This window comes from Lepidochelys olivacea, assembly GCF_965140295.1.
Source record: "Lepidochelys olivacea isolate rLepOli2 genome assembly, chromosome: 27".
In the NCBI taxonomy this organism is placed as follows: Eukaryota; Metazoa; Chordata; order Testudines; family Cheloniidae; genus Lepidochelys; species Lepidochelys olivacea.
In genome coordinates this window covers 10,969,924-10,996,956 of record NC_140437.1, presented here as the reverse complement: position 1 = coordinate 10,996,956, position 27,033 = coordinate 10,969,924, and the positions used below count along the sequence as shown (strand labels likewise).

General features: G+C 42.3%; 2 protein-coding genes across 6 annotated transcripts in view; both read right to left on the bottom strand.

Moving 5' to 3' along the window:
* The window catches only part of KANSL1 (KAT8 regulatory NSL complex subunit 1), a 172,300-nt gene extending 168,022 nt beyond the window's left edge, over nucleotides 1–4,278 (bottom strand). The window contains exons 1-2 of one of the 2 annotated variants that reach the window (XM_084616028.1): nucleotides 3,881–4,278; nucleotides 3,037–3,188 (exon numbers count right to left, since the gene is read on the bottom strand). The gene's annotated coding sequence lies outside the window, so the exon portion shown is untranslated. The remainder of the gene's footprint in view (nucleotides 1–3,036; nucleotides 3,189–3,880) is intronic. The other variant, XM_084616030.1, reaches the window with a different exon arrangement.
* Nucleotides 4,279–19,500: 15,222 nt separating this feature from the next.
* Nucleotides 19,501–27,033, bottom strand: part of CDC27 (cell division cycle 27) — a 61,093-nt gene continuing 53,560 nt past the window's right edge. For 2 of the 4 annotated variants that reach the window (XM_084616033.1, XM_084616034.1), the window contains exons 17-19: nucleotides 26,913–26,987; nucleotides 24,959–25,139; nucleotides 19,501–22,559 (exon numbers count right to left, since the gene is read on the bottom strand). In XM_084616033.1, the coding sequence (XP_084472159.1) occupies nucleotides 22,477–22,559; nucleotides 24,959–25,139; nucleotides 26,913–26,987 (339 nt within the window). In that variant the 3' untranslated portion in view covers nucleotides 19,501–22,476. The remainder of the gene's footprint in view (nucleotides 22,560–24,958; nucleotides 25,140–26,912; nucleotides 26,988–27,033) is intronic. The other 2 variants (XM_084616035.1, XM_084616036.1) reach the window with 1 other exon arrangement.

The window sequence follows — 27,033 nt, the reverse complement described above, 5'->3', positions numbered from 1 at the left end:
CGACATTCAAGTTCTGTGTGACTAAACCTCCCTCCTGCTGGCATGTGCGTGCATGAGCTATAAGAAATCTCATATAAGGAGCTACACTAAACTTGGCGGCTGTGCTTAAGGATGACCTCATCTTCTGCACTCACATTTGCATTATATGCAATGATTTCGCATTAGTCTGTGATATCCCAATACAAGTTTAGGGAAACCTATCATTTATTGAGGGAATAAAGCAATAATGACAAGACATGAAAGCTTTATCAGACACCAACTAGCTGAAAACTAGAACTATTAGCCAGCACCAGCACAAAAGATGAGTGGGTGCAGGGACACCGCTACCCCCAGTAAAGTGCAGGGATATCCCCTCGGTGAAGCCCAGCCCCACTCCAAAAAAAATGCTGGGAATGTGCTGAAAGTCCTAACAAGATGCTGTGCCTCTATCCTTCTTGAAGAGCTATATTTCTCTCATTATCAGATGCTTACTAGCCAGAGGATGTGAACCGCTTGCTTCAAACACATCCTCTCACCCAGACCTTTCGGACTACTGGAAGGCAGAAGAAATTAATTCTCTCCTTCTTACACCTACCCCAGACCCTCCTGATTCTAGTGAAGGGAGGTTGCTTTCATTACTCTACCCTTTCCATAGCCTCCATTTTTTGGTTCTCTCTCAGCCACCAAGAACAGCTCAGGTTACTTTACTCTGGCGCTATCTAACAACTTTTCCAAGCTGCAGCATGAAACCGACATGGTTTGTCCCTTTCACTGAGGCCTACTGGGCCCTGAATATCAGCAATTAAACTGACCAGAATCTTCTCATATTACATCACACTCAAGACATGAGGCTGACTACATTTAATTTTATAAGGTGTCCCAGGATATCTGTATATAGGCATCAAAGTGCATTATATACCTATGGCAAACTCTTACCTAGTTAATCCATTAATTAATAATTGGCAATTTTAAAATTGGGTAGTCTTTTTCCAATATATTTTTCAAACACATCTAGGCCTGCTTTTCATAGGTGCTGGTCACCTATAGCTCCCATCCACAGAAGTTACAGGAACAGAGCACCTTTGGGGGGGAAAATCACACTGCTAAAATGTAGCGGCAACCTCCAAAACTTGTAGCAGAGAAGTATATTAAATAGTATTAGGGTTTTATGTTGTTGATGTTGTAAATACATACACAGCATAGGTTAGGGTCTATACTTTTATGCTGACCAGCTGCTGATCAATCACTAGTGTAGACTTAGCTAATATATCCATTCATATGGATATTTAGACATTTTACTGTAACATGTTGTAAATTCCACCCTATGCAATCCCACTGAAGGCAGGGTCATTCATTTGCCCTGTATAGTTTCGGGGGGGGGGCGGGGGGGGGGAGGAAAGTTGGCTTTCATGACAAATAAGAAAAATGCCTAGTATGGAGAAGGATTGTGACCCTTTCTCCTTTTATGACTGTTGTCCTTTTTGATTTTTATTAAATGCATACAGCTTGGCCAAAGACAGCTGTAATCCTGACATTATAATAATCACTACTACTACTACTAGAATGCTTTACTTCTTCAAAGCGGTGTACGAATATAAACTAATCCTCACAACCCCCTTTTCAGGCACATCAGTATTATCCTCATTTTACAGATGGAGAAAACAAGGCACAGAGAGGTGAAGTGACTTATCCATGCCAAACAGTGACTCAGCAGAAGACTAAAGATTAGAATTTTAGATTTCCTGGGTCAATGCTGAGTACATTAGATCATGCTGACAGGCATATGCAAAACCCTGTGGGAATTACAAGCACGTATAACAATACCAGGATTCGTGTCAGCAAAGAGAATGTGACAGCCACATACAAGCTTTTGAGGGGCGTACACAACAAGGAAAGACATTATTTTCGGGAGAATCAACTAGGAACCTAGGACCAGTGGGATAAATCTAAAGAGGGGGGAAAAAAGGCCAAATATCAGGAAACATTTCCTAACAGTGAAATCAGTCAGACTGAAGCAGTGGAAGCTCAATTTAATGAGTCAATTAAAACTAGGATGAACAAAGCATTAGACAGAATACCTTAAGGATCAATCCTTCACTAAGTGGAGTAATGAAGGCTGCATTAGAATAAACTAGATGGGACTCAGCAGATGTGCTCCATTCCCCTTCAGTCTTTATTATTTCTAAAATGTTTCGAATGTCCCAGCAATATTCTGCCTTATGTATAAAGTGTTCACTTCATCAAGCCCTATCAAGTGTTTACAAAAGACAAAACCCCAAAGACTTCGTAGTAGCAGGTTATAACTTCATATGGTCGGAGAGGCGTTGACAATATGGAGACACTGTCAATTCTAATGCATTTGGAAATCTCCAGATAGATTTTCTGTCCTGCTTATCAGGTTTTCAGACTGAGCTGATTTACACTCTGGAAAATAATTTCTACTAACTCTGTAAAATTATTAAAAATATTAAGGAAGTTATTGCAAGGATATTTAGGTCCCACATTTTCAGCAGGGACTAACCAACTACTAATTTACAACATACAGTGACCTCCCAAATATGCTATGTCAGAAGGCCTTAGTTCATAGTATCAAAAGCTGATATAGCATTTCTGGTACCATGCTCAGTGATCCTGAAATACTTAACTAAAATTATAGTTATTAATAAAAAAATTGTCAAAGATTAAATTCACACTTAAAAAAAAATACATACACACACTCACAAGAAGCTAAAATAAAATAAAACACCAGAAGTTATTGCATTTTTCCAATTTTAGACAAATGATTTTCTTCCTCAAAAAGAGATCAAATCTAGATATGGAAAGTGAACTTTTGTTTGAGCTATATTCCTGGATCTCCATTTTCTGGTTAGATATGTCTCATGGAAGTGACAGAGGGGTCCTGGTTTTTAAACCTTTCCTGAGAATAAACGGCACCATCAGAATTCTAAACAAAGACTTCAGATACCATGGTGCTTTTCACAGTTCAGGCATTTCTGTATTGAGCAGAACTCTTAAGACAATGTACCAATATAAAAATGAAGAGATGGCAGGTCCTACCTTGCAGGACATCTTGATAGAATCCATAGTGTCTGGAACAGTTCAGAAAAGACTCAGGTTTGAGTTGTGAGGGACTCTTAATCTTTCCAGATCCAACCAAGTTCTAGTGGTTCTGCAAATCTTTCTTATTTGAAGAAGTGGAAATCTGGTATCTGTAACAAAAAAAAAAAAATTAATTAGGGGAAAGAAATATAGCCCACAAACAACTTGCCTTAAGGGGAAAAAAGAGAAAAGAAAAAAAAAAATCAGGATTTAGGGAGAAATAGATTTATCACCACCACCTTACCCCAGAAAGACAGAATACAGAGCAAACACACAAAGCAAACTGTGTAAAGAATTATTCTGGGAAAACTGGACACAACTCCGTAAACTTCTGGAGGACAAAACAGTTGGAAAGCACAAACAAAAATCTGCACACTATATAGATTAATGATTCAGGTAAAGAGATCAAAGTAATGTAAAAATGGATTGGTATGTAGGCACCTAACTCCCTTAGGCTCTTATGAAAATCCCATTTTAGGAAATTCCCTCCATGTTAATTTACACCTTAATCACTTAATTTCATATTACATTTAGTAACGTCTGCCACCCTAATTTATTTTTCAGGATAAGGACTTTTGCGGTGAGGGAGGGGAATAGTTTACAACAAAAAAAGTCATTTGGTTATTTCTGATGTGGTTTTGTTTGTTTGTTTTAAATCGTTCTAGAAACCCACCTCCAGAGTCTGGAATTTGCCATTTTTAAAAATGTTTGGGTAAAATGGAGGATTGGAAAAATGGGGGGGGAGGTTTTCTAAAAATAGTCAATTTTAGGAAATGGGGTAGAAACTATCTAAAGTCTTTACAGCCTCTATGCCATGTTTCCTGCTGTGATGCTTTGCCATGTTCATGCCAGAGCCTCCTTCTCGCCTTCTTTTGCTCCTGTAAATTCCTTAGGGATCGCTGGGATTTTGCACGTCTGTGGTCATTTTGTGTCCTTAACACAAGTAAACAAACAAAACCTAAACGCCCGATGAGAAGCCCCAACGGATGAACCGCCTGGAAACTCAAATGCACGGTTCAACCTCGCTGCAGCTCGGGAGTTATAAACCGTCCTTGCGCCAGGCACTTGAAACCCTCTTCAAACACGACGCTACCCCAGAGCCTGTCTAACCCCCCCAGCCCCCTCCTGTGTAGCCGACCTGCAAGGTGGCGACCCGCTGGGACCTGCGCTGGCGGCTGGCCCAGGGTAGAGCTCATTCCCGGCCCACCTAGGGATGCCCCCCGCCCGACACCCCATCCCTGCTCTAGCGCCTCCCAGCATTTGGCCTGCTCGTTTAGCCAGCACCATTGTTGCCAATGCAACAAAATATCCCTTCGTTTCGTGCGGGACGGAGCCGCCGCAGCTCTCGCCCCTGACACCGGCGTCTAATGCCTAGCGTCGACGTGAGGGCTCTCTCCCACCCTGTGTCCCCCACCCCCAAAACTCACTTTCTGGCTGTGCAGTCATCACTCCTCCTCCTTCCCCCTCCCCCCGCCTCGGCCTGGTGAATTAGCTCTCCGCGATCACTCCTCTCTGCGGAGCGGCAGCAATCAGACTCGATCAGAGAAAGTTCTGGCCCTCCCCCCCCAGCCCCCCCAGCCCAACGGGCTCCTCGCACGAAGTTGCGGGACTGGGGCTCCCAGCACTACTTGGCCTGTTGTCTATGGCAGCACCAGAGGGGGTGATCGGTCCCTCTGCCAGCCACACGCTCCCTCTCTCCGGGCAACGTGCACTTGCAATGCCACAGACCCCCCCCCCCCCCCCCCGCCTTGCACCGCAGCCTCGCTGCCGGCCCTGCCACTGACCCCCGGCCCATCGCTTCACGGCTCCCTGTTTCCCCCTTCCCCGATTGCACCAGCTCCAGCTTCGGCTCCCACATCCCAGCACCTACCTGCACAGCTCAACCAGCCTTGAAGTGGGGATCTTCCGCCCTCCTCCCTTCTCATTGGCCGCGGGGAGGGCATGTGCCGGTGTGGTTGGACGAGGGGGTGTCAGTCAGAAGCAGAGGGAGGGGCGGCAGGCGTGATTGATGCTGGTGTCTCGGCTTGTCCCTGCCTCTGCTTGTGTTTCCCGGAGATGTTGGAAGGAGGGGGAGGGCTGCATGGGGCAGCCAGGCAGGGCCCATCACCTGGATCAGGCCCCCCCCTCCCCCAGCTCACTCACCCTCATGCTTGAATGAGATAAGGGGCAAACTGCACAGCTGACCATCACCCCACAGTCCTGTGAACAAAGATACTGTGTGAAATGGGGAGGGGGGAGTAAATGCCCCTGTCATGCAGAAGGAGGGCAAGAAAGGGGGGATCCTGTTGTTCTCAGCATGGTCGGCTTCTGAGGGTACAGGAACCACATTTGCCTCAGAGTCAGAGATCTCTGAAGACAAAATGCCTCTGATATTTTGGAGCTGAGATTGGGTTTGATAAACACAAGTATATGCCATCACACCACTTCAGGGCCCGAAGGGGAAAGGAAAATCTGGGGAGCGCCTGTAATGGTATAGCGCACAGCTCTGAGCTGGGGAACACAGAGAAGAGGGAGATGGAAAAGCAGGAGGATTCCTGCAGTTAGGGTGACCATGTGTCCCTGAATATTTTTCGGCATCTGTCCCTGTTGGTTTTACAAGAAAAACAAAAGTGTTTTTTCCTGTTGTTGGCACATAACCTATTAGCAATTCCCCCGAAGACTGTCCCCCTGAAGAAACTACTAGCTGAGCCAGGGCAATTGTTATTAGGCTAAATGCAAAAGCCCCACAAGGATTGTCCACTACCATATCTGTCACACATTGGAAGCCCTGACACAATACTTTCCAATGATCCCCCACATCCACACAAACCAAGAGTAAGCGAAACCTGGGTGGTGATGTGACACTATGCACCAGGTTGCAATGCCCAGAGAAGAGCTGCTGCTGTAGGATGGGTGTGGGGTGGGCTTGCTTGCTTTCCAGGAACCCCCTCCCCCAACCACCACCACCCGGACCTCCCTTCCTCAAACAGCCTCCACTGCCAGGGCACAAGGTGTAGCTGCGGGTGGTCAGTCCCTCCTCAGCAGTTTAGTATAGTGCACCCATTTAATTGGAGGCACCATCTGCCCCTGGTTTTTAACGTTAAAATCCTAGTGCAGACAAGGCAACTTGCACTTTTAACTCATGAGCCTGATAGGCTCTTCCCTAGGTATTACCTTGATCTGCTGACCTGTTAAAACTACAAGTTGCCTTATCAACACTAGGATGCTAACACATATTAGAACACACATATTGTTTCCTAGCAAAGGCAAGCCTTTTATGTTGTTTTTCCTGTTATACTGTAAATTTCTTCATTCTCAATGGAGGAACTGTGGTTACTGCTGCTGCAGCAGTTTATTCAATAACAACATTTCAGATAAAGGGCAAGAATCCATGTCCAGGAGACCCAGGATAGGAAAAGCTGTTTTTTTTAGTGCATGTAAAGTGTCTCTCTCACATTTTCTATCCAGAGATTTTTCAGCTGGGGCATAAGTAGCATACAGCTGATAAACTTGTAGTTTTCAAGAGGTCTTTACATCTCCAGTTGCTCCCCCACCCCTCGCCCCCCCATCCTCCCAGGATCAGAAGACAAAGGCGGCCAACCATTTTTAAGTATGAGACCCTTTCTGAAATGTAAGACTAAAAATGCTAAATTGTTAAGTAATCCGATTTATTTTAGTCACTTCACAGTGCAATCTTTTGTTCTGTTTATGTTTAATATTCTTTGTACATAAATGGCCAGATTATTATAAAATGCATTGCAGTAGGGAGAATCCTACCCAGGGCCTAAGAGTGATTAAATAATATTACTTGCTACTCTACATTTTCAAGGCACTGTTCAAGCATTAGGTAGTTAAGCCTCACAACCCTGCCGTGAGATAGGTATAAATATCCCCATTTGGGAAAACTGAAGCAAAGAGAGGATACGTAATTTATCCAAGGTCGGTCAATGCTAGAGCCAGTATTAGAGCTCAGTTCCTGGTTTCTAGCCCCATTCTCTATCCACTCAATCACATCTAGAAGAGTAATGTTTGTAATCTTTAAAATTGAGGAAAGGTGAGCTATGCCATAAGCTCCACAGGAAACAAGTTCCAAGTCCTTGGGACAGCAACAGAGAAGGTTTGGGCATCCACTGATCCCCTTGCAATGATGGAACTCCAAAAATCAAGATAGTGCCACCCACCAGCTGAGTCTGACAGAGTCTAATATAGCCAGAGGCTTTGAAAAGTGACTAGCTGAACAAACCAAAATGCAACTGATGTGCAAAAAGCCTGAGATTTTTCTTTTGTGTAAAGTCCAAGATGGCAATCATGCTGTACAGGATGATATTCCTAAACTTAATAGGGAAACTAGAGAAAGGATACTTGTGCATCAAACATCACTGATGTGGAATTCCCGTTCTGTTCTTACTTAGAATTGGATCCTAATTTTTTAAAATATGTCTTTAATTTTGTAGGTTACTTGGTAAAGCAGACACCCGGACTACAGGGAATTTATGTTCCGTCCTCTCCATAAACCATTCTGGAGGAATTCTAGGATAGAATGATGCTAGAATGGTAACAGATCTGAGAAGTGTTTATATGTTTTAAGAACAGTGGGTTTGTTTAATTAGTCAAAGAAGCTGTGTTATTAAACTTCTTAATGGATTATTATAGAAGTGTAGCAATCATGTAACAAAGTAGCTTTTACCTTCTGGATATCATCTTTAAAAAGCGTGACTAAATTCAGGCTGTATGGATTTGTATGTAGAATTGGATCCTGTGCAGAGTAGAGATTCTTCCTTGAGTAGAGATTATTGTTTGCCACAGTGAGTAAAAGTTGTTTTCTTGTGGAGACATGAGGATCGGATGCCCCCCACCTTGTTGAGGTAGGCCAGGACTGTTCTATTGTGAGTCATAATAAGGAAGTGCTGATTTTAATCCACAGTACCAGGGCTTTGCAGATTGCTCTGAATTCTGTTAGATTGGTGCTGTTCTGCCTCTCTAAGGAGATCAAAATCCCTGGACCATTTGAGGTGTAGGGTGAAATCCTGGACCCACTTAAATCAATGGCAAAACTCCCACTGACCTCAGTGAGATGGATTTCACCCATAGCATGGACACCTGCAACCTATCGAATTCACCCATGGAACTCTGTGATTGCTGTTTTTCCTGGTCATCAGCCTTCCAGGGTGGGAGTCACATATCATCAGAACATCACATTGCACACTATAGTCTAGCAAAGAAGCAGATTGCATCTATGAAAGCAGCCTAAAAGAAGATGTTTGTTAAGAAACAACATTTTTTAAGAAGTGCTCCAAGTGTGTTGATTTTTAGTACTGTAGGAAAGGACGTCTGACAAGGTGTCCATCCATGCTAGCATGGATTTGGCAAAATCCTTGAGGCCCTTAATGCAGAAGATCTGAATCTCACCCACCTAGGCAAGCCCCATGGAGAAACAGACTAAAGGCTAGAATCCATACAATTATCCTCCTGACCCTGTTCTGAGAGGAAGAAGGTATGGAAGGAGAAGCAGGATGATAATGAATTAAGCCTGCCCTTTTGTTTTGGTTTTTATTATTACTTTCTTCCTGTAAGTTCAATAAAGAGTTTCTACACTTTCTCCTAGTTTTGTTCTTGACTACCAGGGTCTTAAAACATGAGAAATTTTAATCTGAGGAAATATTTTAATCTGAAAGGGAAATGTGGAACTCCTCATTATGTATGGCACCTGTCTGTGTATATTTTTGAGGAAAATTGACCTGGCTTTAGCCTTCTTTTTCCTTTGTCCTGGTGTTACATGGATTTCTGTGGCTTCCCCTCTTTTGTGATATTAGAAGTATGAGGAGGGGATTTTGAACCTTGTAAGGAGCTAGTGAACATGGGTAAAGATGTCTGGGCCATAAAAGCTAGCCCCAAATGAGAACAGTCTGTAACATCAAAAGAGAAGGCAGCTGGGAAATGAGACAGCCTAGGCAGCACCATAGTGGAAGTTCTTTTCTCCCAAACAAAATAGTATCCATCCCAAGGGATCCTGAAAACCCTATTGCCTGATTGATGGATTAGGAAACTGAACAGAATGGGAACCATACCTCAAAATGTCTGGCTGCTTGAAAGGAGTCAGAGGCTGGAGCAAGAGTGACATTACACTTGCTATCTGTATCAGGGCTACTCTGAAAGTCTCCAATCCCATTTCTAGCGGAGAGTGAGGGCTGAAGTGGCTGAAGTGGCCTGCAGCTGGTAGTGCTGAGGTACTGTACTCCTGGTGTTTTCTTGGGGAGGCTGGAGGAAGCACTGAATTGGGCCAGACCAGGCCAGATTGTGGGAGTCTGCTCTGCTCCCACTGAGGAGCAGGAAGAGGACAGTGCCCGGGATGCATTCAGCAGCTGTGGAAGCTGAGGCAGCCCTAGGAAGTAGCTTGGTTGCAGTTAGCATCAGTATGGAATAATAGAAATGAAGGGCTTGAAGGGACCTTGAGAAGTAATAAAGTCCAGCCCTCTGTGCTGAGGTAGGACCAAGTAGATCCTAGACCATCTCTGGCAGGTGTTTGTCCAACCTGTTCTTAAAAACCTCCAATGATGGGGACTCTACAACTTCCCTGGGATAGTTTCCTATTCCAGAGCTTAACTACCCTTATAGTTAGAAAGCTTTTCCTAATATTTTACCTAAATCTCTCTGGCTGCAGATTAAGCCCAGCGCTGTCTTTAGGCATACGCAGCATATGCAGCTGTGTAGGGCACCCGAAAATTTGGGGCACACCTGGGTCTTAGTGTCCACCCACCCGCTTCTTCCTATCCTTGTTCTCACCTTTCCTGCAGGCTCCCACCACAGCTGACTGCTGCAGCCTGGTAAGTCTTCCTCCAGAGGGGATCTAGTACTTAAAAGTGAAAAAGCCTTCCAGCTTGCCAGACATTAGCACACCATTGAAACTGTTAAAGAGCCATTCAATGGTAATGAAGCCATTTAATAGGCATTTACCAACCCTCAGGTATATACTGTCAGTTTCTGAACTTACCGGCAAAAATAGTTGTGCATTACTGTAATATTTACTCAGAACATGTTAACAGTTACATGTTACATTTACTACAGGACCTTAGTTTAAAATCTACTTTAAAAATATTTCATTAGTGTGTTGCTGAAGATTATAAAATCACATCTCTAAAAAATCCTTGCATAGATTTTTAGATGCACAATCTGAGTATTCATCTTTAGCCTTAAATGCTTGGATTTTCAGACGTATAATTTTTTAAATAAATCCTTCAAAAGACCACCCTTATCTAAAATACACATGCGAGCTGTCGGTCATAGGGGCACCAGTTTAATAATACTGCATAGGGCCCCATAAATCCTAAGGATGGCCCTGATTAAGCCCATCTGTTTTTGACCTATCTTCAGTAAACATGGAGAACAATTTATCACCGTTCTCTTTATAGCATCCCATAACATATTTGCAAACTGTTATCTGGTCCCCCTCAGTCTTCTTTTCTCAGGACTAAGCATGCCCATTCCTCCTAGGCAGATTCTCTAAACCGTTCGGATTGTTAATAATGTCTGAGGTGACCACAGTTAATGACTAAAATGTCCATTAGGAGTGGTGTGGGCACAGATTTCTAGGCTCCAGGAAGAGGCTTGGAGGCATTGGCGGTGACTTTTTACTGGGTGCTGTTGATTTCCTAGTTCCTTATCCTGAGTGCAAACCAAGTGGCGAAGCCCAGAGGTACCATTATACCACCCAGGGACTCCCTCTACTCTGGATGCCCTGCCTTTATGGCCCTGTGTACTGGGTTGTAACAACAGGCACTTGGGCCCGAGCTTTTTGATGCCAAATTGAATAAGAAGCATCAAACAGGATATAGAAGAATTTTCAGAGGTCATTTTTTTCAGAAAAGGGATTAAAAAGCTTCAAATCCCCAGTTAATTTTTTGGGCGGTGATGGACTCCAAAATAAAAAAAATTATTGGCTACTGAATAATTTGGGGTACTTTTCATCCTTATTGGTTTAAAAAATACTACAGAAAATGTATGAATCGAATTTGGTACCAAAACATTATTCATTTTATATTGGGGACTTGATGCTTTTAAATTCCTTTTCTGAAAAAAATTACCTCAAAATTCTTGTCAATGCCTGATGGATTTTGGAGGGCCTCCCCCTACCCACCATAAATAAATAGATAAATAAAAGTCAGGCTTTGACAGGAATTTTCCAAGGTGTATTTTTGCAGATTAAGGATTAAAAAGCACAAACTCCTCTAAACCCACAAACTCTTTGGTATCAGATTCAAGTTGGAGCCTCCAATAGCCCTTAAAAGGGATCTCCTGAGGTAATTAAAAAAAAAAAAAAAGAGAACAAGATGAAAAGGCACACTCCTAGGTGGCCTCCTTAAGAATGATCTTTTTGATAGGGAGAGTGGGCTTCAAAATATTAATGAGGCTGCAAAACCTCAAACAGCCTTTAAAAGCACATTTCGGAGGTAAAGCGTCTTTAGAGGAAGGGTCACAAGGCAGAGGAGGAGGCTTTGTCCATGTAAGCCGTGCTGGAGGCAGAACAAAACAGGCCGACCATCTGCAGAGCCCAGCCCAGACCAGCGACTCACAGGTTTCATTTTCAGACCCATTGTTTCAAATATGCGCACCTCAGTTTAGCGGGCATTTTCTTTAACACAGGCATTGCCCCAGGCGAGGGGAATCCTCAGCCACCCAGCTCTGCCAACTTTGCAAAGCAACAACAGCCAGGATCTGGGCCCTGCGAGTGCAACTTCTGTTCACAGCAGCTAGAAACAGAATTTATAGGGGTGGGGAAATGGAGTTATTTTTATATGTAAAAAAAGACAGTTGAGGCAGCACTTCAGCCCTCCCCCAGCCAGGGCAATGAGATAACTCAGAGCCCCCTTAGCTTTCAGGGGGGTGGCGATCCTCAGTCCATTTCTCTGTCTCTCTCCTTGCTCCCTCCCTTTCCCTCTCTTCGCCTCATGCTCTTGTCTGCCACAGGGTTCTTCTCACAGACTTTACCCAATGGCCCATTCGCCTCCCTGGCTGCTCACCTTCTATCTCCTCCTTTGCAAGGGCAGGAGAGCATCCTGCTGCTGTCACTGCCCCCATCTGCTTACCAGCAGCTGTGGGACATTCTGAAAGCTTGAACCATCTTGGGCCTTCTGTTCCTGGCCAGCACGGGTTGGAGCCATCTTAGTCCTTCTGCTCCCAATGGCCATGGAACCTTCTCCGCCCGTCTGCTCCCAATGGCCACGGAACCTGCTGGTCCCAACGGCCACAGAACCTGCTGGTCCCAACGGCCACGGCACCTCCTCCGCCCGTCTGCTCCCAACGGCCACGGAACCTGCTGGTCCCAACGGCCACAGAACCTTCTCCACCCATTTGCTCCCAATGGCCACGGCACCTTCTCCGCCCGTCTGCTCCGAACGGCCACGGAACCTGCTGGTCCCAACTGCCACGGAATCTTCTGACTCCAACATTCCATCCCTTCCAACGCCTCCTGGCTGCTTGGAGAGCCAGAGAAAGGAACAGGTTCTCAGTCCCTATGTAACTCGTCCCGTTCTCCCTCATGGAACATAACTGTGGACTCTCACAGCTAGCATCTAAACTTTGCCATCCCGCTATTATATTTGTATCGCTTTCCTTTCTACAAAAAGAAAAGGAGGACTTGTGGCACCTTAGAGACTAACCAATTTATTTAAGCATGAGCTTCCATGAGCTACAGCTCACTTCATCGGATGTGATCACTTTCGATGAAGTGAGCTGTAGCTCACGAAAGCTCATGCTCAAATAAATTGGTGAGTCTCTAAGGTGCCACAAGTCCTCCTTTTCTTTTTGCGAATACAGACTAACCCGGCTGTTACTCTGAAACCTTTCCTTTCTACGTTATTTGATACACACATGCATGCTCAAGTGAAGAAGCCAGCTCTGCAGGCTGGAGAAGCCCCATACAATTTTTGGGCACCTATGACAGTGTAGCTGTAGCCTCAGATGTCAGGAAGATTATTCTCCAGAGTTCCTGCAGTTTACCAAGTGTTATCTCTACTTGGATTGTCTCCATCACTGAGTATATATTATGATTTTTGTAATCCAGTGACATTCCCCCCTCCCTCCAGTCCTAAAGGGCTATGGACTGTCAAAGGGATGCCAGTTCTCAATGGGAATAGAATGAAGGTGCTGCAGTGTACACAGTACTATTGTGTACTGTCTCTTTGAGAAAAGGACGACTTAGAGACTAACCAATTTATCTGAGCATAAGCTTTCGTGAGCTACAGCTGTGACGATGTGACACAGCAGGGAGGGGGGAGTGTTGACCTGGGAATGTGCCCTGGGGATGGGAGACCTGAGAGCCTGTCACCTGAGCCAGGAGGGGGCGGGGGAGGTAACACCTCTGCCCAGGAATGTGAAGACAGGCTGCAGAAGGGAACCTGTTGGGGGAGTTTTAGTTTCAGTTTGGGGCTGGGTGGAGGAACACAGGGAACCCCAGGGCTGGGGTCTAAGCTCCCTGCTCCCCTAGAAGGACTTGACTGAAGGGTCCTGCTTGTACCCACAAGCTCTGTTTTGGACTGTGTTCCTGCTGTCCAATAAACCTTCTGTTTTACTGGCTGGCTGAGAGTCTCAGTGAATCCCTGGAAGAGGGGTGCAGGGCCTGGACTCCCCCACGCTCCGTGACAACAGCTCACTTCATTGGATGCATTCCGTATTTCTGTAGCTCACGAAAGCTTATGCTCAAATAAATTGGTTAGTCTCCAAGGTGCTACAAGTCGTCCTCTTCTTTTTGCGGATACAGACTAACACGGCTGCTACTCTGAAACCTGTCTCTTTAAGATTAGTCATGTGTAATCACAAGGCCTCCCAATGTAAGAGTCTGCTGGTGCAGCAGACATTCATGGGGTCTGCATGCTCAGAGGCTGTAGGAGCCTTCTTGTCATTGTACCTAATGGTGTGGTTTTACCTTTGTATCCCTGGTCTCACTCAGATCCTGAAGTATAGGAACTGCAGTATACTCACAAGGAAGATGGTCTCAGCTGCCTGCCCAGGTTAGAAAGCACAGCCCCAACATAGCCACCTGCCTCCTGTCATTGTGCATATTGTTCATTATCCACCAAGTGTCTACAGGGACCTGTTCCTGCCAGCTACATGACAGGAGACTTGAGGTAACCTATTTGGATATTCACAGCCAACAAACTGACTCTCACCCCCCAGTTACATAGACTATGACTGTTACCCTCTAAAGCCCGGGCCCCCTAGGTGTTTTCCTGCTCAGAGTGGCGAAGCAATGCGACACCCACACACTCCCACTCCCCCAGAAGCTGGCTGCCAGGGTGACCACCTGATCACCCCCCACAAAGCCAGCCCTGGCAGAAGCCACATACCGCACCTCTCAACAGCACTGTCTCAGACAAGAATTAACTCAATGGGGAGGAAAATATACAAGAAGGATATATTTAGAACTACTTACATTGTAAACTCTTTCGGGCAGGGACTGTCTTTTTGTTTTGTGTTTGTACAGCACCTACCACAGTGGGGTGCTGATCCATGAGTAAGGCTCCTAGGCGCTAGAGTGATACAAATAAATCATGGAGAGGGGTAGGTAAGAGAGTGACCCAGAGCTTGCAACTTTCTGGGTGAATTCTTCTCTCTCACTTTTTCGTTGGCTCATTTGGTTCCTGTCTTCATCTCATACTCCCATCCTTAACTGGAGTTCTTCTGACACATTTCACATCACTTCCATTAGCCTTCCCTCTCTGCCTCACTCTCTCCTCATGTTCTGCCGCACAAGCCTCAGTCCCTCTCCCACCACCCAGCCTAACTGCCAGGGGACGTTCCAGAATCATCTGGTCTCAACTGGCACCTGACATTCCAGTTCCAACTTCCCATCCTGTCTAGTGCTTTGGTAAGGCAGCCTGGTTCAGGGCACCAGACCAGGAGACGTGGGGTCTATTCCCAGACCTGTCACTGACCTGCTGGATGACCACAGCCAAGTCCCTTCACCTCTCTTGTGCCTGTTTTCTCTCCCCCTCTTTGTCTGGTCTACTTTGCCTGTGAGCTCTTCAGGGGAGAGATGGTCTCTCACTAGCGGTTTGCATAGTACTGATCACAAAGGGGTCTCAATCTAATTTAGAACATCTAGGAGCTACCATAATACAAACAAATAGTTTGAACAGCACAGAGGAAAGACTCAGACACCCTGTGTAACATTATCCCTTAAGGCTTAAAGCAACTCTCACTTGGAGTGGATTCACTTCAGCAAAATTACTGAAGATGAGACAACAATGCAGTATCAGAAATTATGCTCAGGAGCAAGAAATCAAGAGGTAGAACCAGGTACAATCTCTTTGTAAAAGGCTGTACAGATTACTGGTCATTTGATGATATTTGTAATCTCATGGATATCAAACAACACATACACCAAAGTCCCAAATTGCACAGTATTTCTGTGGTTGGTTGAAGAGTTAGAATGTTAATTATTCTGTTTTAATAATCCAATTTTATGAATCTTTTACTTTCTTCATAAGTTTCCAGTGGAAACTCTTAACTCACTTTACACACAATGAATAAAATCTTGATAATCAGCCTTAGGGAACATGCAAATAGCTGTCATCCCCCATGTTAGAGCTGAGGAAACTAAGGCACACAAATTGTGACTTGCCCAAGGTTACACAGCAAGTAACCCAGGGCTAGAATGAACAGCTCCCCACACACTTCTTTTCCCTACTATAGCACAGTCAGGAATGATAAATTGAGATGGCGGAAGGCATTCACATGCATGAGCCTTGAGGTTCAAGTATATGTTAGGAAAGAAATAGAGAGATTAGAGACAAGAGAAACAAATTAATTAAATTAATTAATTAAATAAAGCCTGCTGCAGTTTCCACGATATGCATCTGAGGAAGTGAGCTGTAGCTCACGAAAGCTTATGCTCTAATAAATTGGTTAGTCTCTAAGGTGCCACAAGTCCTCCTTTTCTTTTTGCGAATACAGACTAACACGGCTGCTACTCTGAAACCTGAAATTAAAGGAGGGTATTTATTTATTCAGGGGGAGGACAAGTGTGTGCAGTTATAATTCTGAGGGTCCAATCCTACTTTCATTGCAGATATGGTACAGGATCATGGCTTCGAAACGTAGACCAATACAAACACTAAAACAAGCCCCTTCTGTTTTTATTTTGTAATCCTTTCATTGCATGGCTGTGTCTTGAAGCGAATCCCATGACTTACATTACATACCTGTAGTGGTTTCAGAGTAGCAGCCGTGTTAGTCTGTATTCACAAATAGAACAGGAGGACTTGTGGCACCTTAGAGACTAACCAATTTATTTGAGCATAAGCTTTCGTGAGCTACAGCCCACTTCATCGGATGCATGCAGTGGAAAATACAGTGGGGAGATTTATATACACAGAGAACATGAAACAATGGGCGTTACCATAAACACTGTAACAAGAGTAATCAGGTAAGGTGAGCTATTACCAGCAGGGGAGCATCTTTACCTCTGACTGTAAACTATGGCAACTATCGTTATTGGTGTAGGGTAGTACCTAACAGCCCCAGCCATGGACCAGGATCCTACTGTGCTGGGTGATGTACATACACAGAACAAAGAGATAGTCCCTGCCCCAAAATACTTATAGGCTCTTTCTTTTAAAGGCTCACGAGGAATGGTTTGGCAGAGTGAGCAGAGAAATGCAAGGTCTCTGTGAAGTAGCTGGATGCAGCTACTGAAAGGCAGAAGTGACGTTGTGGCAAGACCCTAGTAAGTGGGATAGTGAATAGAGCCTGGCTGTGGTCAGTAATATCAGCTGGGAACTTCGCTTGGTATACAAAGAAACATTTTATGCAGTATAGCTGCAGTCAGGTCAGTCCCAGGATAGTCAAGAGCTCTCTGTGCCACTCAAAAGCGTCTCTCTCTCTCTCTCACACATCAACAGAAGTTATCTTTTATTGGACTATTACCTCACCCACCTTGTCCCAAGGAAAGTGTTAGTTTTGTTTTACAGCTGATTTTTCTTATACCATGATGTCTAATTTTAAGCTCCATTTTAGTTCAGACTTGCTAACAGAACGAGCAGAAAATGGAGCCAACAGCCAAGGTAGCAGCAGTGATAGATAAAGCTCCTTTGTTTCAATATAAAATCCTCCAATTAAGATGTCTCAACTGCCTTTCCAGTAAAGCTATGTTAAAATAAGGGGCTTGATTCTTTTCTACTGAATTTGTGTTTGAGGCACACAAAGGGTACAATAGTCCTCAGCCACATTTGAGCGGTGGCTGATGTGAAGAGAAAATCCACAGAGTAGTGGGGAAGGTTGATATTGTGCGTTTCATAAAGGATTTTTGTTTTTTTAAAAAGGTCGTGAGCAACGCATGTTAGGTTCCCAAGTTTGTTATGTTTTTGCTGAAAAGGATATTTTAATATAAATAGTATTTTTAAAGTTTCGTAGGTATCCATGAAAACCATTGAAATATTATTCCAGGCAGCAAACACCAAAATATTTGAAAAAAAAGGAAGTGAAGTTAATCACTCTAGTTTTGTTGTTCAAGATGAGATACAAGTAAGATAACCATTTATGTAAGCTAAAAACCCTATTCAAGTTAGTCTTTTACTAGACAGTCATTATCAACAGAAGTAAGGAAAAAGTGTTTCCAGTGTTCCTTTAAATTCTGAAATTTGACAAAGTTGCAAATTAAAATCACACTAAAGGAAATTAGAAGGGGAAAAATACTATCACACTGAAATTAAAAAAATCAGTGCACCTGTGGAATTCTCTGCCAGAGGAGAGAGTCCAAGAGCTCAGTGGGATTTTAAAAAAGGATTAGACATTGACATGGATAAAGAGAACATCCTATTACATTAGATAGGACATAAAAAATTAGGCAAATATATCCGCCATTATCTACCTGGGGTTAGAAACAAAACTTCTCGGATAGGAACATAATTGTTCATAATGGTATATTTTTGCACCTTCCTTTGCAGCATTTGTTACTGGCCACTTTTGGTGTACATACCGGTTAGATCCAGTATGCAAATTCTTAGGTTATTACAAGTGAATATGGAAAGCAAAATCTTGCTTTTTTTGCTAAAAAAGTTCAATACTGGTGTTCATTTCATCTAGGACTTTTTCCCAGTGCTGCCCAATATGTAGTCTGCTTCAGATCCAAATACTCCTTTGGAAACAAAATCCTTGCTTGTATTATAGGGTTGGTATCTACAATGCAGTATTTAAACATATTTTGTCTGCAAACAAATACTTTTACAGGTTTGCATAGTCGTGTGCCAAAGTCAATATGTAATAGTGTCCGTGGGAGCAGAGTACAGAATTTGTTCCATGTCAACCACAGACAGGTGTAGCGTATCAGGTGGGAAAACAAAGGAGAGGAAGGCTTTTCATTTCTGGCTGTATTTTGCATCAGAACGGAGGTAAAATAAAACCTCCTATATAATTTAAAGTTGCCTCAAATTAAAGGAACACAACCAATTAAAAAAAAAAAGAGGACTTGTCTGAAAGTGTTACACATTCTGTTATAACACACCTCAGGTTACCAAAATGGAAAGATGAGAAATATTTCAGGATTTACTTTGTGCATTTGACAGCTCTTAGGGTAGTCACTTCCCCCTTCTCCGTGTGGATCTTTCGCACGGTTTCAAAGCTCGGCATCAGTGAATGGATGGTTTCAGGGGATTATTTGGTATTTTGGTCTGGGCCACCTTTTCTCCTATATAGCTATATTTCTCCTCTTTCCTCACACCAAATGATTGCTACATTAATATTGTGGCTGGAGAAGAAGCCATTGTCAAGGCTTCACCCCACTATTGCTACCCTTTAACTAGTCACCAGAGAATATACAAGCACTGTAAGCAGCACACCCTGGTGTGTCAAGAGCCAAAGGTCTCTCTTGATCTTCTCTCCTGTCATGAAGGCACTTGGTAGTGTCCATTACCCGATGGATCTGATAAGTATAGATTGTATAAATCTCAGTAAACAAGTACATTCACCCTTATGGAAGTTCCACTGCCAAACAAACAAAAACACAAAGACACCACCACCACCTAACTCTTCAGACAGGTCAAGGACTGAATGGACAAGATGATCAACATCCCCCAGTTGATCCTTCTGGGACAGAGCTGAGGAACGTGCATTCATTTGTGCAGAACTCACAATGCTGCTGGCTGTGTCGTACTGGTTTTGTGCTTAAAGAGGCTGTCACAGAGTGCCAAATCCATCAAGAAGAAAAACAACTAAGTTTCCTTTATTCCAGCCTAGTAGGTCAACCAGCAGCACACAAAAGCAGCCACAGTTAGGCCCCAACCCTGAAAAAACTTCACTTGTGAGAAATCCCACTGAACTCAATAAGGAGAGTGTGCTTATAGGACTGGGTCCTCAGTGAACAACTCATCCACTTCTGGAGGAGCGGAGGGATCCATACATCAAGCACCTGATTATAAAACTGCTTTTAAAAGTAGTTTATTTGGATTTCCACATCCTTTAATGAATTGCAAATATATTAACAGAAAAGACTTTTTTCTAAGACTGTACAATTTCTGAAATAAAAGTCAGGAAAAGCAAAAAAGGAAAAAAGACAAAAATTACATTGTTTCAATGCAAATAGTACACACCACACCCACGCTTTGCATTTTTTCTTATTTTTGTATTAATAAATGACAGTCCCCTAATTCAACACATTTGCTCTAGTTTGGGTGTCAGAGCGCCTTCACATTTCACCTCCCTCGCCCCTCAAAGAGCAGATAAGTAGATTGATTAAAATACTGGTTCTCATGTGTTTGTTTTTTTAAAGAAGGTAAAATAGCAGCATGGTTTAAATGTAACTTGCAAATCTTGAGAAAAATAAAATGTAGGTGATGACGTACATCTAAAGCAAGGGACAATTTAGTATTTTGAGCACTAATGTTCAGTTTAGAATTTGCATCCTTTTAAAATCTTATCTGAGATAAGAGCCCTTTGCCGGGTATTTAAAAAATGAATTCCAATATAACAGTTTACAACTTTTAAAGAGCAAAATTGTTAAAAAAATTAAACTGCTATAAAGGAAACTCAAGATATTTTTTTCCCATATGGGGGGATTGGCTATTTGCCATCTCTGGCCCCCAAATAAACAAGCAGCGTTTGTTTTGGGAAAATCCCCAAATTAGCACATGCTCTTTGAAAACAGACAAGGAATAAAACTAAACCAAATTTGGGGCCTAAAACCTTGTCAGCAAGACCTAAGGTCTAAAACCTAAGGTCGGTCTAAAACAGAATTTTCCAGCTCTCAAGCAGATGGGGCCTGGGAAGAGAGAGATTCCTGCTTTTTGTTTAGAGAATGTAAACGTCAAGTACCCAAAGGTAGCCAATTATACTGTCTAGCCAATATTCACACAGACTGTAGCTCCAGACTCTACAATGTGTTGTTTCTTTGTAACTCACTCTTGTGGAAACCCTATTATGGAGGTGCGAATCTTGGAGTGCTGCAGCTGCTTTAAGACTGGGAGGGAAAAGAAAGAAACCATGCAGATACAGGTAACTTAATGGATATTACATGTGAACAGCAGGTGAGGATACTTTACTATAGTACAATTCCATTGGGGAATTTCAACCTTGGTGTTTTCCTTTTAAGGGATGGTTTATCATGCAAGAGCCTATCTGAAATACTTCTCTAGCACCAAAGAAATCTTGCATCTAGTGCACTCTTTACTCAGCTGAAATACTTGCATGATTTAGAATGAGATTTAGTCTACTTTCAGAAACAAACAGATTTACAGTATTGACAAAAGCACAAAGCTTCATCCAATATCACCTCCCATGGTTTAGAGATTTTCACTATGACTGGAATTCAGCCTAATTTTCCCTGCTTGTCTACCCACTTCAGAATAATGGAAAATGATATTTTTTGTGCAGCTGTTGTGAATTTTTTTTCCTTACGGTAAAAAATGCTTCTCGCAACCAAACAGTAGGCGTGATAGGACATGTTTGTACCTAATCTAGGACAAGGACACTAAAAAAAATATATATATTAAAAAAAAATTAAAGTTCTACTAATGGTAACTAAAGGTCTTCTAAAAACAATATACATTAAAATGAAAGGAACAGAACAAATTTTAAGACTGATCACAACAAATATGTTGCTGTGAAATTTGAATCATTCCCAATTTATTGTGCATAATTTGCTCTTTAAAAAACTGTTATGATATCATACACTTTCTTTACGGTCACTGCATAAAGGGCACCAATCTTTGTTGCAGAGCACTACAGAGAAAGATAATTTTGGATTCTTTAATATAGCCTCACTTTCTTCTCACAGAAACAGCCTCCAGGGCGCTCAATTCCTACAGATATAGAGTGAGAATTTTCTCCAAGAATCTTAAAGAATGGCTTAAAAAAAAATAAGATAATTGCACATTTTTGCATCCTGCTCAGACAACACTTTACAAAATAGTTTTAAAAGGATACTGTCTTAGACAAATATTTGATACATCTTACTGTAAGGTTCTGATTGGGTTAAGGCTTACACTGTCTTCCTGGCTTCTTTATCTACTTAGAAACAAGTTGTCACTGTGGCTTATATTACTTTTATCCTTTCAACATTACAATTTTATCTACATGTCTCTTTATTTTGCTCTTATAATAAACTTTTTATTCTCTGAACATTAGAACCGAATCCAAGGGGCACCTGAAGAAGAGTCAACACGTTAATGACTTGTTTTGCTGAAGTACTAAGTAGACAATAATTGACATTTTGGAAATTAGATGAATAAATTAACTCTTGGCTAGAATATTAAAGCGTTCTGTAATAGTGGCTATGCTGCAATGTGCTCCTCTGGCTAAGAACAAGTTTACACTAAGTAGGGACCCCGGATATAGTCTATATTTTGACACACACCCTGAATCCTGAGCATGTGCATTGTATTTTGTTCACTGGAGACACTGTAGCTTTAAGTTCATTTACATTCCCTGGCATTTAAGTTACACTATAATATGCAAAAGTTTTTAACCTGTCCCATCCTGCACTTAACGCTGTCTTTGAAGAACTTGGAAATGGAAGTTCAGCACTCTGCTTACCAAGAAAGAATCAAACTAAGACACATTTCTGGAGAAAGTACTAAGGAAGCAGTTTCTTGTTCTATTCCCACATCTCTCGGCTCACTTATAGCAAACCACAAGTCTTTCTTCCATGATAGCTTTCCAACAAAGGAGGAGTTGGAAAAAAAATATTGTTTTCCTCCTCTAAGAGTCATTTCATAAAGGTGTAAGAGCCACTAGTCAGTCTCAGAAGCAGCTGAACATCGCACTGCCATTAATTCGGTGTATGTTTAAAATCTGATGAGTGGTGCACTCATGGTGTCGGGAGAATAATGACAATGCTGGCTCAGTGATGTGAAGACCCAGTACATGAAGGAAGGGGAGAACACAACAGTACCAATCACACATCCAAGCTCAGATACTGGCTTTTGGAGGTTAAAATTCATCACTTTCAACTGCATGGAGTTGCGTGTCATCTGCATCTGTCATGCTGCTCTCTTGGGATTCATCTGTGCCAACTTTAAAACACAAACAAGGGATTAGGCTCTTTGGTAGAAGACATGCACATTTTACACAAGCAAGTCCACCACAGAAAACAGTGGCAACAAGGCTCTATCATAGCCTATAAATATAGAGGGTTCCCCCCTCCACAGTAACCTTTTCCCACACTGCCCCCCATCCCTGGATTGTCTTTTCTAATCCCGTATGCCATGCAACCTCTCTGCTCTTCAAAACCCAGTTCTTTTCACTCTCTCCTCCAGTGACCCATGCCCGCCTAACGAGATCTAAATAAAAGAGCTGAGAAGGGAATCAACATGACGTGCATCTTGCAAAAACAAGCACCTGCATTATTTTAAAGCCTCCTTAACCACCTCCTGTCAGTGACCTAGGAGGGAGACTGAGTAAGATCTCCTCCCATTATAAAGTGAACACAGAAGGCCAGACTGATATACCTACCAGTCACCTGCCCTGCCCCACAGAAATTGATAGCTTGGATCAATCTTGTTATCCCAAAACCGTAATGTTTAAGGACTATTTAGTATTTACAGTGGTAAAGTGTTCAGAGGTAGTGAAATTAAAACAGGATGGAAACAGGTTTTACTGCCATACTCTGACCCCCCCATGCTGCAAGTGACAGAGTGAAGTTTACAGCAAAAGAATGAAGGCTAGTAAAAGATTCAGAAATGCCAGTTTATACAGACATTTAAAAAAGTGTAAATCAGTCTATTTGCAGATACCTACTCTGACCTCATTCAGCTTGTACACAGGCACAGTCCAAAGCACGGTAAGGAAATGCATCTAACCCGCCCCCCATATTCACGGTGATCAGCAAAGCAAAATGAACGTTCATCTGGTGAGAAGCAGCTCTCAGCAAGTTCTGTCCTTGTTAAAACTTGCAGTAAAGCAAGATAAATAGCTCAAGGAGATGGTCACTTTCTAAGCAGGTTGATTGTGCCTACCTGTATTGCTTAAAGGTAAATTTTAGATAGCACAGTTTAGACTATAAAAAGTACCTTCACCTTTATCTGAATTTCCAAATTTTTTGATGCCGAGGAAAATAGTAGTCCTTCAGAATACCCAGAAGTAACACATGGTCTCTTTTTGAAAGCTTACTTTAAGGACCTTGCCAAGACTGGGACTTAAAGGTGTGTTAGAATGTGTTAGCCAACATGTTTTAAAAGGTCAACACTGCCTCATCTACAACTGGCTTAACACATGCTAAAATGGTCACTTGGCAATTTAGACCTTTGAGGTATTTTTTCCAGTCTGTCTGCAGAGTCAGGAGGATTGCATTGGTTTACATTTGGAAGACTAAGTAATGTCTGGTGAATTCAAGCTTCTATTTTTTTTGTTTTAAAAATACCAAAAATTTAAAAAGGATCCTAGTACAAAATTTCTGTGGTGCTTTTTTCCAGAAACTGCAGTCACCTCTCAAAAGATTAAGTGCTCTGTCTCCATCTGCTGGGCGTAGACGAACTATATACTACAGTGTTTAGACTAGTTTGGACAGAAGAACTAACAAACATTTACCATTTCAGGAAATAAAAAGCATGTTAAAAAACAAGATGCTATGGTTTTACTGGAAGGTGTCACTGATATCAATGGGATACACACCAGCAATACATCTGATAAAGTTTTCAGCACAATTTTACAATGGACTAGAACAATTTTAAGTTCTGTAGTAACATTTTTGCCTAATGAAGAAAACAAAATGGTTCTTTTGCAACAGTCTATCCATCCATTTTCTAGTTCATGTCAAGCTCATCAATATTTATGACCATCATATTTCTGGATAAAAAATTAGATGAGAAAGATTTAGGCCATTCCCTCTGGTGTATTTTTTCAGTGCTTTATTCTGCCAAGTTTCAAACAACAGGGCTTCCACAACTTTCCTTGAGAGAGAATTCCAAGGTCTAACAGATCTCACTGTTAGGGGTATTTTCCCTTGATATTGAACCCAAGTTTTCCTTTGCTTAAGTTATCTCATTACACTTATGCTGCTCTGAGTCCTTGAACAAACAATTTCATTATTTCCTTGCTCATTACACCCTTCAGATACTTGAAGGATTAGATGCCCCTTTACTGGAAGGTTCAGATTGCAGGGTGTATAATTATCTTGTAAAAAGTATTAACAGTATTTATATAAATTATATAACAATAGTTTATTAGGTCCTGCAAAGATTAGTCCTTGTACTAGGATCAAATACCTAAACTCTCTGAAGAAATCTAACAATCTTTCACTACGAGTTTATTACAAGTAGACCCAGCTAGATCAGCAGTAAGAGAATTGTTGGGAGTCGCCACTTGCTGGGCAAATAGGTAAGCAGTTATAGTCTGGGCTTCTGTTTTACTGAGGAACAAAAAATCTTTCTACTAGGAAACCAGTTAATTTGGATTTTGAGCTGGAAATACAAACCTGACTCATATGGATAACATTCGCTGATCTGCTCTTCTTGAGTTATCGGTTCCTCATCATCTGGAAGGTAACGTTTATCAATGGCCTCTTTGATCTGGTTGTTGGCTCCTTTAGGATCTAAATCCATTGCCCACGAGAAATTCATAAGGGCCAGATGAGTTTGACCCAATTTTTTATAAACCTAAAAATAAAAATATTAACACTACATTTTCCATTAAGTTGCTACTCGATATCATTTTATCCAACAGTGGCTTGTAGCCAATAGTTATTTTTAAGTGGTATTCATAATTCCTACTGTAATGTGAAAGACTGCTGGATGAATGGGACGTTAGCATGCATTGTAAGCAGTCATCCGGGAAGGAACTGAATGTCTCAAAGAACTCCTCTGATACAGAGCCTGTCATGCCTCTTGGTGACTGGACAGAATCCATTCCAGATTGGTAATGACCAAAAGACACCGTCATTTAATGGCTATTTGGTGCTCTACATGAAATGAATTTGTCTCAGTCCACTTCCTAGTTCTCACACCAGAAGTGGTCCTCTTAAGGGTCTGCAGAACAGGGCTGAGGCACATTGGTGGGTGGCCTTGCTGCTGCCCATGCTGTATATTCTTCATCAAGGGACGACTTCTGTTACCAGAGCTATCAGCCAGTCATCTTTCACAAGCATCACTTTCTTTTAATTTAAAACAGGTTTGTCCTAGGAACACAAAAAAGTGAATCCCCTTGCCCCAAGGCCTTTAGGTAGCAATCCCTTTATGCTATTGCCATCATTACACCTTTCAGAAGGAAGGTTTCATGCTTTAGTCTATCTGCAGTTAGATCATATGGCACGGAGTGCACGATCTAGCTCTGAACCACAGGAACTGGAAATCTCTGCAGGACAAAACTAACAGCAAGTGTAAAAGAAAGCTGCAGCCATTTAGCTCAGTTCAACATTCTGAATATTAATACGCTGTGAAATGTGACGACACGAGTTTTCATTTAATTAGAAATGTACTAAAAAGGAGATGGAAACGGACTTCTCTCAAACATCCGAGGCCCAGTTAGGGAACACTGCAGAAGGTCCAAAATGAGCAACACAAATGCACTGGGTGGGAAGTTGCATGGGGTGGATTTTGTTAGTAGTGTTACTGTGTGGCTCAGTGGTTTAAGCATTAGATTTGAAAACCCCTAGACTCCCAATATCCAGAGGTTCAAATCTCAATAAGGCTGATTCAGCTCTTCATTCTTCCAAAATAACCTGGTTCCATGTAGTTGTTGTGTAGGGATCTTTAGATGAAACAGAAGTCCTGCCTGCCCTGTGTAGGTGTTTTACACCCTATACTATTTTGCAGATGTTTCTTGTTCAGCATTTCTGATATAACAGACTAGCAGAATGTGATTACAAGACGTCTGTAGAAATGCATGTCTAAGATGACAGCATCATGGGTTCTATCCCCAGATGAGGTAGGATTCTATCCATCACACCATTTCTGCACCATTATTGTATTGGCCAAAGTCTTTGTACTTTTGAGTCACATTTTTGGGGGAAGGTGCAGCAAGTATGCACAGAAAATCATGTATCTGTTTTCATACAGGCATTTTTGTATGAACCTGTTCCATAGTCCTTAGAACACACTGTCCTTCAGTGATGCAGTTATGGTGGGGATAAAGGATGCTAGTGGCATGGTGAAATCAGGCTTCAGGCTTCCACAACAGAAGTAATTCTTTCAGAAATAGAGCTCTACCAGGAGAGCACCCATTTTGATCAAAAACTAATCTCAAATGCAGTTGCCAGTTTATATGTGGTGAGGCATACATGGCACTGTGGGAATTTTCAGAACACTGTGCAAAATGGAAGCAGCTTCATGATAGATAGAAAACTAGCACCTAGGCTTGTTTCTCTGCAACAACAAAAATCACAGGTACTTATGATCACAGCTATATTTCATAGAACTATGTTCAGTTTTTACCTTTCCTATTAAGAAGTAAACAAGAGACTCTTTGGGAACAATCTGTTTCAGTTCTTCAAGTTCTTGTAAAGCAGACTAAAAGAGGGGGAAAAAATGTTAAATGGTTTTCCCAGTAAGTTTG